Below are 18,343 nucleotides of genomic sequence, written 5' to 3' on the forward strand. Positions count from 1 at the left end.
CTATTCGAAACAGCAGTTTCGAATAGCACACTCTCATAGCAATGAATGGGAGCGGCCGGTGCGCAGGGGATTAAGCGACAGGACGCCGGCCCCAGCTGCGTCCATTCATTCGTATGGGAGCGTGCTATTTGAAACTACCGCTTCGAATAGTACTCGCTCATCTCTAGTGGTAACCATTATAGTACTGCTATTGACCATCATCATCGTTATTGCCAGGGGGGCCAGTACATGGCACCAGTTCAATTGAAAGGTTAACCATGTAGTACCTTGTCACGTTGAGTCCTCCAGACTCAGAGCTACTCTTTGCGTTACTTCGCTCTTCGTAATAAAAGAGTGGCCTAGGCATATGGACCAGTAGCAGAGACTTATCTCCTTGAGAACAAAAGGATTGGGCCGTTGAAATGTTTGTTTCTATTTTTCAGGGGGAAAAAATCTTTTATCTGATCAGACCGGCTTCGGCAAACCTCTCTCTCTATGAGCGCTGGCGATCAGCAGCCAATCACTACGAGATGTTCTTTGCAGATCAAGTAGACAAATGTTACAAGTGCACAGTTAAACAGGGGCAGACCCTCTTCATTCCATCAGGTGAGACTTCGCGGGGTGCTGTGGAGTGCAGTCATATAAGCATAAAATAGTTGGGTGTTTATGCTAAAATCTGTCGTTTTAACCAATTGTGCTTTAAGCTCCATCCTCACCTGTGCACAGAGATGTATGAAACTATACGGTGCCTTCCAATAACACTGTACTATGAACAATACCGCCATAATGCAACATCTAAAGGGATCGCCACATTGTAAGATTCTGTATGACGGCGTTTCCCAAACTTTTCGAGTTGCGGAGCACTATTCAGGACAGAAAGGGAGCATGGAACAACCAAATTAGGAAAGTTTTTCTAATAATATGTGGCGAATAACTGAAAATACGCGCAAACTAAACTGACGCAGCAGTCGAGTGACCACACATTATGAGCGTGAAAGATAGCTAAAGCACTTCCGTCCGTAGGTACAATTTGTTTGGCGAATATACGAGACCGGCATATTAAGCCAGAAAAGGCAGTCTGGGACCAGTTTGGAAGTGCCGTCTGACCGTGAAGCGTTAATCCACCGGCCTCATATATTCGCCGAATAGACCGTAATGCCGCGCAAGTAGAATATTAGGAGTGCCTGTGAACCAGTATTTTAATTTTGAAACCCTTCACATCCATCTCTTTTTTAACCGTTTATTATCGCCATATCGCGGAGCACAATTTGAGAAACACTGCTGTATGGTAATAGAATACTGTTACTAATGAACTCCCTTCTCTGTTGCAGGGTGGGTCTACGCAACATTGACTCCCGTGGACTGTTTAGCGTTTTCCGGTCACTTCCTTCACAGCCTGAGTGTGGAAATGCAGATGAGGTATAGTTCTCTCCTACAATGGAGCTTAAGTCTACGTCTCTTCAATATAAATACATTAGAAGGCGTTTCAGGGCAAGTTCAGGGCTCGTTCACATCTGCGCCCGGTCTCCGTTCTGCAGGTTTCCGTTTCCTGCACAAAACAGGGGCAGGAGACGGAAACCTGCAGGACGCTTTCATACCCATTCATTTGAATGGGTGAGAAAGCTGTCTGGCCGTGAGCGGCGGTGAGCGTTTTGCGCTCTCCGTCGCGAAACCGGGTTTTTTAATCCGGACACAGAGTCGGACATGCAGTACTCTGTGTCCAGATTTTAAAAAATGGTTTCACGGCGGAGAGCATAAAACGCTCACCGCCGCTCACGGCCGGACCCGGTCTGTGGTTTCCGTCTTCTTGCATGCAGAAGACGGAAAGCACAGAACGGAGACCAGAACGCAGGTGTGAACCTAGCGTCACTTGGCAGATTTTTGTGAGGGACCCGCCATGCAAATTCCATCACGGAAACTTCCCTGCCCTCTGCAGAATGATTTCCTATTCCCATTCAAAGTTCAGGCGAAATCTTTCATTCACTAGCAGATTTTTTTTTTCGCCTCCCATCAAAATGAATGGGAAGCAATTTTTTCAGTGGATCGTTATAATACCGCTATAGGTATACAAGTATACAGCAGAGAATGTATCACAGGGTTGACTTCGTATCCCAGATTTTAGAGGCTAAGCCACTCTGTTGCAGATATTCACTTATCTTAAAGGGGTTTTCTGGGATTTAAATATCTGTGATCTAGCCTTAGGGTAGGATATTAGTATCTGATTGGTCGGGATTCAACACCCAGATCAGCTGATTAGTGTGACAGTGGCACCCTGGTGAGTGTCGCATCTATTTCAGAGGCCATGTGATGTCACATCTATTGTTCACATGGTTTATGCGCAGCTCAATCTTATTCAAGGGGAGAAGGGATGACTTGCAATACCAAGAACAGCCATTGTGCTGTGTTCTGTATGTAATGAAGAGGGCACAGCACGTGTCCCTAACGCCTATCAGCTGATCAGCGGGGGTGCTGGGTATCCCCTACCAATCTGATATTGATCACCCATCCTATGAATAAGTCATCAATATCTTAGATAGGGGGCGTTAAAGGGGTTTCGAAGACTGACAATCCCATCAGTCCTCACAATAACAGCTAAATGTAAATCCAAGTTAGGTTTTATCAGAGCCTACCTTTAACACATATGCCCGGAGTACACGTCCATCATAGGACAAGTGTATCGGTATACAGCTATCCAGCACATAATATTATAGTAAACTAAGGTTGTACATGAAAAATATATACCATACAGCTTCACTACTTTACTTCTTTATGAGGCTTAAAAGGTACGATAGCAAGAGCTATGAGACAGCCTGGTTGTCAGTGAAAATATTCTTACAAAAGGGGTTGTCAGATGGTACGTCCCAATCAACCATTGATCTCAGAGTCATTAATGCAAGATAGTCACCGATCTGTGGCCCCATATTTTCTTGAATATTACAATGACCATACTGGATCTTCCTGACTTTTTGATTTTTTTTTTGTTATCCCACAGGGCATACGAGGTAGAAAAGAGATTGAAGATTGTCAGCTTAACCCAATTCCCAAATTATGAGACCGCTTGTTGGTACGTGGGAAGACACCTACTGGAGAAGTTCAAAGGTATGTGATGTATTGGGATTATATTAGAAAAACTGTAATAAAAGGTAATAAAAATAACCTACCCGGTATTACTTACCTGACATTCCTCTAGCCACTGCACAGAGCCATTGACCATCAGTACTGGCTGCAGCTTGTCCTAGATAGATAGATAGATAGATAGATAGATAGATAGATAGATAGATAGATAGGAGATAGATAGGAGATAGATAGATAGATAGATAGATAGATAGGAGATAGATAGATAGATAGATAGATAGATAGATAGATAGATAGATAGAAAGATGATAGATAGATAGATAGATAGATAGATAGATAGATAGATAGATAGGAGATAGATAGATAGATAGATAGATAGATAGATAGATAGATTCTATCCATCTGGTGGACCAGCCTATGTTTTTTTTTTTTTTTTTTTTTTTTTTATAAATGTCCAGAATCAATTTCCAAAAAATTAGGGAATGTCAAAATATTTCTAAACAATATGGATTTATTTCCCAGAATACTAATATGAACTCATACAATATTATAGCAACCTAGACAACCACCTCAGGCATCACCCACCAAAACTCCCCTATATTTACAAACTGTCCTTGATGTAATAGATGGTTTGTAGTCGGCCATGAATGCGTCTCCAAAATAGTGGCTAAGTATTCTAATCTCCCCAGGAACAGGGGATTGCAGAGTAGTCACTCACTGTCTCCTGTGCCTGTTACTACGCAACATTCACAACTTGAACATAGTAATAAGCAGAAAGTCTGGTGGAACCCTATAGAAAGTATTTACCACACTAAGCATTCATCTCCCTATATATTCATTTCTCTTTGACTTTTCCCACATATATATATATATATATATATATATAAAAATTTTCTATTTAAAAAACAAGTAGATTTTTTTTTTATCAAGGTGCCACACAAAATGCGATGTCGGTTCTCACCTCATCATGTATTACTGCAGCACTATACACGAAACCGTACATTAAACTTACATACTACTGTAGCCAGATGAAATGTAATTTTATTATTTTATTTCTTTTTACATATAATGCTGTTATCATGAATGATCTGCCTGTGGTACGTGCATAAAGTTTACTATCTAATTATAGCCACAAAGTGGACAGTTCTGAATTTCGTTTCCTGCCTAGAATGTAATACCTTTTGCAGGCCAGTGATGTCTGTGGTGAGGGACAGGCTTAAATTTACTAGCAAATAGGAGGCAGAATGCGTCTTCTCCTCTATAGTAAAATATCCTGCAGGTTCTTGGTAGTGTTCTTCTATGTCTCTGACTGACTTCAGTATGCCTGTCTTTTATACACACAAATGACATGAACATATCTCATTCCTGAAAGTCTATAAATGACTATATTAATTGTATGCGTTGTGTTTCTCTAGCATTACATAAGGCGGGGAAGCAACCAGCGCCTCACCTTGTCCAAGGGGCCAAAATTCTGAATGGAGCTTTTAGATCATGGACGAAAAAACATGTAAGTTATTGTCCCTTATTTCTTCACAAATTCAAAGAATGTTTGTATACTTTGCTTCCTTAAAAGAAAAAAAAAAAGTCATGTCCCCTTTTCCTCCCTAGGGGTTATGCCAAAGAAATATTTACCCCCTCTCCATAAGATTGGTGATAAATATATGATCTCTGTTGATCTGACTGGTGGGACAATGACTAAGATATAGGCAGATTGCGGCCACTGTTTAAGGCTCTTGAATGGAGGGGTGGTAGCGCCCCCGCTTGGCTGTTTTATTGCAAATGTTGTCTATATATAAAGGTTTAAAGGGATTATTGATTCATGAAGATGACTTAGTCAGGGACATAGCTATAGTTGGTCCAGAGGTGGCAATCACCACCAGGCCCCAGAACCTCAGGGGGCTGTAAAGCCTGCCTACAACCTAAGGTGTTACCACTATAGACAGCACTTGGTAAGGCCTCTTAGCACATGTACATATACCTGCCTCCCAGAAACATACTGTTCCATATTATAATCTGTTCAGGACAGTATGTCACTGGGGTAAGGACTCCTAACATCACAGATACCTATACTGATGGGGAGATTTGCCCTCCGCAGCTGCGCTCATGGCCTCCTGCTGTCCACCGAATTGCAACACAGGAAAGAAACCTTCGGAATTGGAAGGGGTCCTTGAGGTCAAATCCCACGAATCACAATGTTATGGCATCTCCTAGTAATATTCCATAAGGTTCTAAGATGGGAGTTTTCCTTTAATATCTCTACGGCGCCTTTAAGTCGGGTAGTATTCTGTTGTGTCTCCCGGTGGTAACATCTCAGCCTTGTCTCTTTCAGGCTCTATTAGAACATGAAGATGAACTTCCAGAACATTTCAAACCCTCACAGCTTATCAAGGACCTCGCCAAAGAAATCCGGTTAACAGAGGTGGGTCTTAAGGGTCTCTTGACTAAACCGGAGAGGCATATTAAGGAGACTGAGAGCTTTCTGTTGCTTTAATACAGAAAGTTCACAAACTTGTTGCAGAAATTTCTGTAAATCACGTACGTGTATTTCTGCAAGTTCCATTCACATGAATCAGACGAGTACGAAAACATATCTGCCACATTTGAACGCGTTATAGAAAAAAATGCACTGTTAAGGGTTTAACAAAATTTTGATATTGACATCCTATCCTTAGGACAGATGTCATCAATATCAGATCGGAGCAGGTCCATCTTCTAACAGCTCCATCGGTCAGCTGATACAGCTGCCTGAATGGGACCAATACTAAATAAAGCCCCTTCACAATTTATGGCACTTTGCATTGTATTCCACTGTACTCGTCCAGGCTGCAGTCTCTTCTCATAGGTGATGTGTTGGATCCCACTGATCTGATATTGCTGACTTATTAACAGACCTATCCAGCACTTTTCACATGTTTAAGTAAAATATTGCAATTCACTTTTAGGGGTTTTCACAGATTTGACACTAACAGGACTAAAATATTAATGAGCTGTCCTTAGGATAGGTGTCAGTCTGATACCCAGGACTCCCATAGATCAGCTGATGAAAGTGACAGTAACGCTGTGCTGAGGGCCACTTCCTCTTCACAGGCCATGTGGCGTCCTGTTCATTAGTCACAAGGCCTGTTTGCAGCTTAGGTTCATTCAAATGAATATGGTTGAGCTGCAATACTAAGCGCAGCCATTGTTCAGTGTATCGTGCTGTATTAGGCAAGTAGTAAGGGGGCTGCAGCACTTGTCCAAATGCGGCAGTATCATCAAACTGCTGTTTAGTGGAAATATTGACTCCTGCTGATCTGATATTGATTCCCTAGCCTAAGGATATTAATATCTTAGTCCTGGAAAACCCCTTTATAGAGGACTTTTCACCATCTCCACCAATTCTAGTTCTTAGCATCTGTTAAGAGGCGCTGCTCCACTGACTCCGGCACAGTTGGGATTTTCTCTCTAGCCCCCACCATTCCCGAGTAACAAGCACAGTTAGTTATGGTGCCTGTAATGTCAGGTGGGCGGTGTCAGGCAGGGGGTGTGGCTCAGAGCTCCAATCAGAGGCAGCCAGTGTCAGAGCTCAGAATCACACCCCTTGTCTGCTCCTACCTGACTCCACCCTCCTGACAGTACAGAGCCTAAATAGCATATCAGGCACCACAACATAACAGCATTGATTGCTAGGGGAATGCTCGGGGCTAGAGATAAAATCTTAACTGTGCCAGAATCATTGAAGCAGTGGCTACTAAATCATGTAAAGAATGGACCTTCTTGGAGATGATGAAAGGTCCTCTTTAAGAAATAAAATATTTCCATACCATGTAAGTGATATGTCAGATGTTTCATTCTGAGATGCTTCGTAGCATCTACTAAAATATTCAGCTTGGTTACATTGTCTTACTGGGGCACTGGCAGCCTTCATTCTCTTAAAAGTCCCCTTCTACAATTGCGCAATCTGTTTGTCCCCATGCATAACATTGTTACAAGTCCTCTCACATTAAACCTGATGGAAGCCGAGATAAGTAACCCAATTACAGAATACATTTCTTAATAATTCATTTTCCATCTGTTCTTTGGTTTTCATGAAACGTTCAGTATGTACAATGTAGAGTGTCAACTTCTGAGGGGTCTCACGTTTTCCGCAAATAAATCTCATTCGTTGTACGATGTGAAGTTACGCAGGTCCCAATATACTTTGTCTCAATTCTTCATTGTTTTGACAGCTTTAATAGCTGTTACTGTAACAAGCCATACACCCGTGCGTCCATCACATGACTACGACCGATTTCTATCTTATGGTAGTAAATCATGAAGATTTCATTGCATGTGTATGACAGTACGCACAGGTATTGAAATATGAAAGTAAAATAGTACAACTTTTTATACAATTAATGCACATTATTATCTACAATGCTTCTTACAGCTACATTCACATTTGCTCTGGATGAAAAAGTTCTTCACGCATGACTTTTAACACAAACCATACGGACCCCATTATAGTCAGTGGGGTCCATCAGGCTCCGTATTTGTCTGCTATTTTAGCAGTCCATTTGTCCGTTGTTCTGGTCCTCTGACGCAGCGGTGAACCTAATGTAAGACTGGGGCTACACAGTGCTCACTGCTGGAGGGGATTGGCCAAGCATGATACACTATATGGTATCTGTCACATGGCCACGTCCCATTATGGCAAGCTTCCTATTACTCCTGGTAGCCTTGCCCCCCAATGGTTGGCTCTGTCCTTTTTGTAAGCCACGTGAGGGACCAGGGTCTGCTGGAAGGCATCCCATGTGATCTGCAGATTCTGAATAGGTAACCTCTTTAGCTGCCATACCGGTATAGTCATATACCAGACGCCTCTGGTGTTCATTGTTTTCCCCAAAATTGTTGAAGTCTAAACCGCATGTAACATGTATGACTGGGTTTAGAAGTGAACTAATAACCATTTTTATCCTCTATGTAGAACGCATCGAAAGTCAACAAAACAGACATCAGTGCCAACCCAATTCCAGAAGGGAATAGTATACCAGAGAAAATCGGGAAAGAAGAACCTCCCTCACCTGTGCCAGACTCCCCTCCACCAATGGAAAAAGTTGTGAAAAAAAAGACTCCTAAGAGTGAAAAGTTACCCAAGCCTCCAAAACCGCCTAAACCCCCCAAAGAGACAAAACCTCCTAAAGGTGCCAAACCGCCTAAAACTCCTAAAACCCCCAAACCTCCAAAGCCACCTAAAAATAAAGAGGGAGGAAAAAAGAAAACAAAGAAGGTCAAAGATCCACCATCTTCAGCTCCGGACTCGCCGGACCTCGATGTACTAGAGGCCCACACGAAGGATGCTCTCATTAAAGTCGACACACCAAAGAAGGGGACGGTGAGCGGACCTGCGGGTTATAGTCGTGTACTTGCCATGCTGAAGCTGAAAACAGCAGATGAGTTAGAGCTTTAGTAAATGATATTAGCACTTGGTTTGTATACCATTCCTTATGCCTAGGAGACTGGGGTGGTAGTGTCTGTTATCTGTATCCATCCTATACCATATCAGGGAACGATAAGATTACAGGCTACAGTACAAGTGACAGAAACAACAAGCATGGGACATTGGAAATCCTTCTACATCAGTTGGGTATCTTAAAGGAGAACTGGTACTTCTGGTTAGGTGACAGGAGAGCGTCTCACAATACAGTATATAGAAAATCCACAACAAGCATTCTCTATTGTTTGCAGGGCATGGCCGTTTATGTAGAGAGGGATAGATGGACGCATAGACAGATGGATGTATAGATAGACTGATAGAGAAAAATAGTCCAGGAGAGCCCCCTGTCTGCAAATCCCTCTCTAGGAGAAAGGTGCTAAGCCCCCAGGATGAAGCTGAAATATCCTCAGTCCATGTAATCAAATGAGATAGATAGATAGATAGATAGATAGATAGATAGATAGATAGATAGATAGATATGGATATGACATAGATAACAGTCATTTATGATTAGATAGAGGATTAGATATCAGATGGACAGATATGAAATGGATGGATAGATAGATAGATAGATGATAGATAGATAGATAGATAGATAGATAGATAAAACAATAGAGTTGGATAGTTATGAGATAGAGTTACTTAAAGAGAAAAATAGACACAAAAAGCTACATCTGTGCATTTATCACTTAGATCATGGTCACATCTCGGTCACTTTTACTTATAACAAATGCAGGAACACATTAAACAAATTAAATCTAAACAGGACGCCACCTCCGGCCTTACTGGTGGCCCCTACACACCTGGTAAAGTACTTGCTGGTTATGATTCGGCCACAACTGAATACGGTATTACATGCTATAAATCACATTTTCTCCTTTCTATTAGATAATGATTTTTCTCTTTTCCAGACACCTAAAGAAGAGATAAATGTCCCGAGCAAAGAGGAAACAACTAAACAGAACAATGACATTGAGAAGTTTGAGATCCGAGAGCAGAATAAAATCAAGACAGAAGCAAAGTGGAAATACAAGGTATGATATATTTACTAGCCCTTAGGACAATATGAGAGAGACTGAGCTCTATACAACTGGTGACCATCGAGACTCAGGGAATTGTCTTCATTTTCCATCCTATCTTTGTAATATTAAACCCTACTATAACGTCACTGCTGTGAAGTTGGTGTTTTGGGTTGTTTTTGGGCAGTTTACCAAAGGCCAGGGTGACATTTTACTATAGCTGTGCAGGTGCTACCATGGTTCATTTCTTCTAAAAACAGCAATTCTGTACAGGGATTGTGTCATTGTTTACACCTCAGCTCCATTGAAGCGAATATGGTTGAGATGCAATACCACGCACAACCTGTGGACAGGTGTGGCACTGTTTGTGGAAGTAAACGGCCATGTCTTTTTAAACAGTCAACTCACTCACTTTTATTTTTTATCTCCCTCTTTTCACACTTGCGCAATTTGATTTAGGAAAATCAGAGTTAATTTTTTGAACAGTCTCATGTAGAAATCCACAGTTTTCAGATTTCTGCTGTGGATGCGTCATCACATCCATCCAGGGATCAGCCCCATTGTCATTCAGCAGGGTCTATGCCTTATATTTTCCATGCAAATATGTGAAAAGAACATGGTTATTATTCCACATGTGAATGGTGCATAAAATACAAATGTGTCCTCCCCACCTTTCTTTTTGTCCTTACATATCCAGATATGCGTGTCATGACATCATCAGCTTATCAAATTAACAAGATTTAGTGATATTCTGTCACAAGATGTCGATCAGAGGTTGACTTCTGAATTGCAAACTAGATTTGAAACTAGAATATTAATTGAAATTGGTAGACGTGGAGAAATCTGTATCCCATTTACTTACTTCAGACGACAATGGATTTCATGAGGGTTTAAAGGGAGTCTCTCATTAGAATACCCTTTTTAACTAAATACAAGTAGGAATAGCCTTAAGAAAGGCCATTCTTCCCTTACCTTTATTATTCTGACTTGCGCTGCCATTCATAACAAATATCTTCTTTCTTCCTTATCTAAATGAGTTTTCAGACAGCACTGGGGGTGTTCCCTTGCCCTGAAACAGCACTGGGGGTGTCCCCTGTACTGTCTGACTGTAATGTAAGACCAGTACTGGATCCAATAATGGAAAATCAGTAAGAAAGAACCGCGCTCCACAGATGAGTACTGTACTGTCTGAAAACTCTCCAGCGACTCCTCCATCTTGTGCTCCGGACCACCTCTTCTCTCACGCTCCCATCGGGTCTTCCTCCAAAAGCACCAACTACTCATGTCCGTCGGCCATTTTCCTGTGGTCTCTTCAATTTGGCTACAGGAAAATGGCCAACGGACATGGGCAGTCGACCATTTTCCTGTGGCCGAACAGAAGAGGCCACAGGAAATGGCCGACGGGCATGCGCAGTGAGCGCTTTTGGAGGAAGACCCCATGGGAGCACGAGAGAAGAGGTGATCCAGAGAACAAGATGGAGGCGTCGCTGGAGAGTTTTCAGACAGTACAGGGGACGCCCTCAGTGCTGTCTGAAAACTCATTTACATAAGGAAGAAAGAAGACATTTCTTAGGAACGGTGGAACAAATCAGAGTAATAAAGATAAGAGATGAATAGCCTTTCTTAAGGATATTCCTACGTGTATTTAGTTAATAAGGGTATTCTTGGGTAGGGGGGATATCGTCACTCCATAGGGAGAGACCACCATTTAGGTGTGTGGAGTCTTATTAAGCCATGAGGTACTCTAGTGATAGACTCCCTTTAAGTGCCAAATCTCTCATATCCTAAGACCCTTTCATGGTCGCGTACACAGTCCCGTTGTGTGGATAAACCCTAAAAGAGAGAACTGAATGCGCTTAAAACTAATGTCAGCCGTTGCCTAGTGACATCAGAGACGGACTATATATTAGCGCATAGACATCGACAAAAGCCGTCCTAGTCCGTACCAGCAGGAAACCCTTATTGAAGGCGTAATTTTAGCATCTCCTTTACAGTAGGGTTTTGTTTTTTTTGGTTTTTTTTAATTTTCCTGGGGTTTTTTTATAATTTTTTTTATTTTATAATTTATTTCATATTTCCAAAAGACAAAAGAAAAAATAAAACCCCAATTTCTATTTTAACCATTATATTGCATTTTACTGGTCGGTCTGGTAAGCAACCTATGCCTTTACATTAAATCCAAACCAGTAATTTTACTTCTCGGCAACATTGTATCTGGTAATTACATGTAATTATCACTTGTGGGAACTGTTTTCTTTTGTGCTATCATAGCGAAGAGATCTACGTGAAGTGAAAGGAAGCTAAGAAATGAAACGTATTAGTCACAGAAAAAAAATCATACCCAATTATGGTCTTTCTAAAGATCCTCGGTGCTCGGGCTGTTAAGGAGGATTATCATCAAATAGATTTGATCTTTTTTATTTTAAGAGAATGCCAAGAACCATTTTTACTTGTTAGATCGAGGTGTTCATTGTGTGTTTAACTATGTAATACGGCGTTATTGTATCACCGCAGCCCTTTTACCCTCTATAAGAGCTAAAGGGTTGAGCACAGCTTCCAAGTGATAGGAGGAAAATGAATGTACAGTAACCTCCTCGAACTCATTGATGTCCCGTCACTGCGCACCAGAAGTATAAATTGTTCAGCACTAGGATGTACGAAGCTGTCACTCCTTACCTGTCCTGGCTGGACATGTTCACTTAAGTCATGAGATGACCAGATTTTTATTGTGATATTGTGTCATGATGTGATATGCTATACGTGTCTATGTGTAACCACCCGGTGGTTGAGGTAGGAGTTGCAACCTTTAAAGGATAGGTCCTCAGTATATAATCTGTGGAAATTTGACCCTGCCCAGATCAGCTATTGCAGCTTCCATTGGGTGCAGGAAGCTGTGAGTGGATGAGAAGCATCAAGTAATAGGAACAGTGCAGCAGCCCGACCTCTGCATGGGGGGAAGGGGTGCATAAAAACCCCTTTGAAGGGATTCTATCATTAAAATTGTATTTTTTTCTGTCTACCACATCAGAATAGCCTTAACAAAAGCTATTCTTCTCCTACCTTTAGAGGTCTTCTCAGCGCCGTCATTCGGTAGAAATCCCGGTTTTCATTGGTATGCAAATGAGTTCTCTAGCAACACTGGGGGCGGGACTCAGCCTCAAACAGCTGCAAGAGAACTCTCTAGCGCCGCTTCCATCTTCGTCTGGAACGGCCTCTTTCTGCGTCTTCTTCCGGCACTGGGTTCAAACTGTGCATGCGTAGTCGGCTTTGCCCGAGGCCTAGAAGTTTGAACCCAGCTCTGGAAGAAGTCGCGAAGAGAGGTCGTTCCAGACAAAGATGAAGGCGGCACTGGAGATTTCTCTTGCAGCATTAGCGACGCCCCCAGTGCTGTGAGAGAACTAATTTGCATACCGACGAAAACAGGGATTTCTACTTAATGGCGACCCGGAGAAGACATCTAAAGGTAGGAGAAGAGTAACCTTTCTTAAGGCTATTCCGACGTGGTAGGCAGAAAAAAAATGATAGAATCCCTTTAATAGCACTTTTTCCTTATCCTGTGGACTGGGGATTAGTATCTGGTTACAAGAATGAGGTTCCTTGTGTGAATGGAGCCCTAATACTCGAACATCCGGTGGATAGGGAATGTTCTGTGTGATAAATTGACCTATCAAGTCTAGTTATAAGCGGTCTAAATCCGAGAGCATTATTACATTTACTGGGAACTCTTATCCATATCTCGTACACAGTCTTCTCCCCAGCAGATAGTCAGCCACAGGGATCTGCAAAAAACAGGATCTGAATTGCAGTTTTTTTTCTTACCTTTCCTAAATGACTCCCATTCTCTTATGTGGTTTTGTGCTAAAAATAAAAAATGAGCTCATTACGTTCCCGTAACTGTACATGGCGACAACTGTATATAGCCATTGTGATAATACAGGCGGAGGTAAGCTTTGTCATATCCGCTGCCATGCATTAACTACTGGATATTTACAGCCAGGTATAAAAAGGTGCAAATGTATCAGAACAGATAACAATTTACATGATACTAAGCGAGGTGGGATATTGACCGGTAGACGTGCGGGAAGGCTGATTAACCCATTTATTTCCTTATATTGCAGAACAGCAAGCCAGATTCCTTACTGAAAATGGAAGAAGAGCATAAAATACAGAAAAGCCCGTTTTCCTCTCTTAAGGATAGCAAGTTCAAGTTCTCCTTCTCTGGCAAGAAGCTATTCAGGTATGTGACATCTTGTACTGGCGCTCCTATTAGGCAGCGGTAAATCTGATGAACGTATAAATTACTTAGCAGGTAGGAGGCGCTATTGATATTGTATAAGATATTGGATTTTAATTGACAGATTTCTCTCAATGACACCAAGATCCATTCACAGTCTAATTTATTATGGAGTCTGCCAGACAGTCCCCTGATGTCGGGGAAGCAAGGATCTAATAGTGTGGACTGTAACCTATTAACAACCAAGGGACATACACGGTGATCAAAAGTATCCGGACACCTGGCTGAAAATGACATACAAGTTGGTGGCGCCCTCCATCGGCAATGCTGGAGTTCAATATGGTGTTGGCCCACCCTTAGCCTTGATGACAGCTTCCACTCTCACAGGCATACGTTCAATCAGGTGCTGGAAGGTTTCTTGGGGAATGGCAGCCCATTCTTCATGGAGTGCTGCACTGAGGAGAGGTATCGATGTAGGTCGGGGAGGCCTGGCACGAAGTTGGCGTTCCAAAACATCCCAAAGGTGTTCTATAGGATTCAAGTCAGGACTCTGTGCAGGGCAGTCCATTACAGAGATGTTATTGTCATGTAACCACTCCGCCACAGGCCGTGCAGTATGAACAGGAGCTCCATCGTGTTGAAAGATGCAATCGCCATCCCCAAATTGCTCTTCAACAGTGGGAAGCAAGAAGGTGTTTAAAACATCAATGTAGGCCTGTGCTGTGATAGTGCCAAGCAAAGCAACAAGGGGTGCAAGCCCCCTCCATGAAAAACATGACCACACCATAACAACCACCGCCTCCAAATTTTATTGTTTGCACTACACACACTGGCAGATGATGTTCACCGGGCATTCGCCATACCCACACCCTGCCATCGGATTGCCACATTGTGTACCGTGATTCGTCACTCCACACAACCTTTTTCTACTGTTCAATTGTCCAATGTTTACGCTCCTTACACCACGCGAGGCGTCGTTTGGCATTGACCTGCGTGATGTGTGGCATCCAATCACCTGACCACGTTCTGCTCTCTCACGATGTCTGATGTCTACTGAGGTCGCTGATATGGAGTACCTGGCAGTAGGTGGCAGCACAATGCACCTAATAGGAAAAACGTATGTTTTTGGGGGTGTGTGGATACTTTTGACCACATAGTGTACATGTATATGGCTTGGTGGTGCGCTTTCTTATATGAACGTCATAGGATTGAAGCTCCTGCTCCAATATAGTAGAAGGTTATGTGCCCTCATATGGCACTATTGGGCCGTGATGGTTTGGCATGATGGGCACTTAGCTTAGTCTTTTTCACTGTTCACATACTACAAGACCCTGCACTACCCCTACTAAGATGGCCATGTTCGAGGCGGACCAATGCAAAACATAGAAAGGTCACAGTGCCCACCCAAGTGCTGTGACCCATCTCCCCACCGATATGATATTAATGGCCTATTCTAATGTTAGCGATCTCTTAAGCCATTTTTAATGGCGGGGGTTAGATGTGAGGCCCCAGGTGATCATCTTGACATCTGCACAGGAACTCATTGGATGATATGCTGGTATTAATGCGGTTTGCATTGCAGGGACCTGACTTTTTATCCCTTCACTTTTTCATAGGCCTTTGCTTTTGCTGAAGGGTACAAGGTTACGCCGCCTCCAGGTTGTAGCATCCTTATTGTCTGCACGTATAAGAGAGGTGGCTAGGTGACGGTGACTGAGTAGGGAATACTCTCACATCGTGCTGGTTTTATTAGCTCTGGGTGTCACTGGTCATTAACCCTCTGTTGCACTTTTTAGACTTGTTTCTTTGATCTATTCTAACGCTTGGTTATGTTTCACAGTCACAAGGGGATCAAACCGCAGAACAGTCCCAGCATCTTTGGATCCTTGCAGAATTTCAAAGAAGATAAGAACAAGCCTATCAGGGATGAGTATGAATACGTCTCTGATGACGGCGAACTCAAGATAGACGAATTTCCGATCAGGAGAAAGAAGACGACGACGAAGAGGGACTTATCATGTAAGATGTCATACAGATGCATAGCACAGGCTATAAAGGGATGTATTATTGGATATATTGGTTTTTAACCAACACCACATTGGAATAAGCCTTTATAAAGGTTGTTCATCAACTACTTTTATTTTATATGTATTCGCCGCTGTTCAAGTTATGCCTGTTTTTCCGTTTATGTAAATCATGCTCAAGGAACGTAGGGAGTGTTCGTCTGTAGAGATGAGCGAACAGTGTTCTATCAAACACATGTTCGATCGGATATCAGGCTGTTCGATGTGTTCGATTCGAATCGAACATCACGTGGCAAACTCCAAAAAAATTTGATTCCCCTCCCACCTTCCCTGGCGCTTTTTTTGCACCAATAACAGCGCAGGGGAGGTGGGACAGTAACTACGACACCGGAGGCATCGAAAAAAATCGGAAAAAGTCATTGGCTGCCGAAATCAGGTGACCTCCATTTTAGACGAATAGTGGATTTCAAATCCGGGTCATATGAGAATGTGAACTTTGTGACTATGAGACAGGGATAGCTGTACAGGCAGGGATAGCTAGGGATAACCTTTATTTAGGGGGGAATGTTATTAAAAATAACTTTTTGGGGCTCTATCGGGTGTGTAATTGTGATTTTTGTGACATAAACTTTTTCCAATAGGAATGCATTGGCCAGCGCTGATTGGCCAGAGTACGGAACTCGACCAATCAGCGCTGGCTGTGCTGGAGGAGGCGGATTCTAAGATCGCTCCACACCAGTCTCCATTCAGGTCCGACCTTAGACTCCGCCTCCTCCGGCAGAGCCAGCGCTGATTGGCCGAAGGCTGGCCAATGCATTCCTACATCTGATGCCGGTCAGCCCATCTGATGTAGCAGAGCCGAGTATGCACACTCGGCTCTGCTATATCAGATGGGCTGACCGGCACACTCGGCTCTGCTATATCAGATGGGCTGACCGGCATCAGATGTAGGAATGCATTGGCCAGCCTTCGGCCAATCAGCGTTGGCTCTGCCGGAGGAGGCGGAGTCTAAGGTCGGACCTGAATGGAGACTGGTGTGGAGCGATCTTAGACTCCGCCTCCTCCAGCAGAGCCAGCGCTGATTGGTCGATTTCCGTACTCTGGCCAATCAGCGCTGGCCAATGCATTCCTATAGGAAAAAGTTAGTTTGCGAAAATCGCAAGCTGACAGGGATTTCCATGAAATAAAGTGACTTTTATGCCCCCAGACATGCTTCCCCTGCTGTTCCAGTGTCATTCCAGGGTGTTGGTATCATTTCCTGGGGTGTCATAGTGGACTTGGTGACCCTCCAGACACGGATTTGGGTTTCCCCCTTAACGAGTATATGTTCCCCATAGACTATAATGGGGTTCGAAACCCGTTCGAACAGTGAGCGAATCGAATTTCGAACCTCGAACATTTTAGTGTTCGCTCATCTCTATTCGTCTGTCCTCCGAGCACAGCCTCGTCATCCTCTGCATGCCGCCTATGCATGGTACTCATCACGTTCCCTGCTTCTGTTTCCTGCCAGTGTATGCACAGTCAGCTCTGCCACTTTGGGTACGGGCAACGCCGACTGTGCATGCTCCAACCACTATCTTGAGCGTACTGCCCTCCCGTAGTAATCGAATCAATATGGTGTTCGGGGGCTAAACAGTAGGTTCTGCCCGAACCTGAAATGGCATAGCCGACTGCGCATGCGCTGGCAGGAAACGTGCGGTTGAAAACCGATATATGCAATGATAGACTTCCTTTAATAGTGTCCCTGCTACTTTCAGCTTTCTTTAGTTTGGTTCATGGGGGCGGATGCCTGGTACCAGAGGTGAGCATAGAGCCCACAAGGGGTCCTCAAACCCTGTGCAGCTGCATCTATGGACAAAGCAGTTATTTGGGTCTGTCCTTCCTTAATTTATTGACTCAATATTAGCTAGGATTTGTAGCATTAGATAACCAGATTTGTATCTGGGGAATAATAAATAATAGAAAGTAACCCTTTAAATACCAGCATACCCCTCTGGTTTTATCAATGTATCATAGCTGTAAAATGTAGGATAAAGTCCATAGACATGTAAACCCCCATGCAACAGTATTGTATTGCATATTGGTTTATATGTCACTGCAGGGGTGTGACTTGTTAGCCTTACTTGTACGCATTGTGAGGAGTGTCCTTTTTGGCAAATATTCCCCACTTTTGTTATATTCGTCACTCACTCGTGTAACTTTGAGATAAAGCCCAAAAACTCGGATCAACGACCTCTAGTGGTGAAACTGTGAATTACCTGCTTTGGTTCTGTTGATGCCGTACATCCGGCCATGTGGCATTGTTGTGAATAATCTGCAGATGAGAAAAGTCATATTAATATATTCTATATTGTACATATTCATCAGGGATCTTGTAGTATAGATGGCAGAAGTGATCATGTCTATAAAAAGAAGCTGTATACTTCTCCTTATGTATATACGTGTGTCAGTAGATTGTATCCAGAACTAAGTTGTGGTTATGTGTCCAGTTTTAACAGATGTAAAGGAAACGCCTCCTCTTGTGCTACCCAAGAAACCCAAAATCCTGGAGAAGAAG

The 18,343-nt window shown here is 42.9% G+C and overlaps 1 protein-coding gene across 3 annotated transcripts in view; it reads left to right on the plus strand.

Moving 5' to 3' along the window:
* Positions 1-18,343, plus strand: part of PHF2 (PHD finger protein 2) — a 186,679-nt gene that overhangs the window by 129,571 nt on the left and 38,765 nt on the right. For all 3 annotated transcript variants that reach the window (XM_075287606.1, XM_075287607.1, XM_075287608.1), the window contains exons 7-16: positions 423-585; positions 1,311-1,398; positions 2,972-3,078; positions 4,470-4,561; positions 5,384-5,473; positions 8,000-8,407; positions 9,421-9,543; positions 13,647-13,765; positions 15,603-15,781; positions 18,276-18,343. The exon at positions 18,276-18,343 is cut by the window's right edge and continues 6 nt beyond it. In XM_075287606.1, the coding sequence (XP_075143707.1) occupies positions 423-585; positions 1,311-1,398; positions 2,972-3,078; positions 4,470-4,561; positions 5,384-5,473; positions 8,000-8,407; positions 9,421-9,543; positions 13,647-13,765; positions 15,603-15,781; positions 18,276-18,343 (1,437 nt within the window). The remainder of the gene's footprint in view (positions 1-422; positions 586-1,310; positions 1,399-2,971; positions 3,079-4,469; positions 4,562-5,383; positions 5,474-7,999; positions 8,408-9,420; positions 9,544-13,646; positions 13,766-15,602; positions 15,782-18,275) is intronic.

The sequence above is a fragment of the Leptodactylus fuscus genome, chromosome 9 (genome assembly GCF_031893055.1).
Source record: "Leptodactylus fuscus isolate aLepFus1 chromosome 9, aLepFus1.hap2, whole genome shotgun sequence".
Lineage (NCBI taxonomy): Eukaryota > Metazoa > Chordata > Amphibia > Anura > Leptodactylidae > Leptodactylus > Leptodactylus fuscus.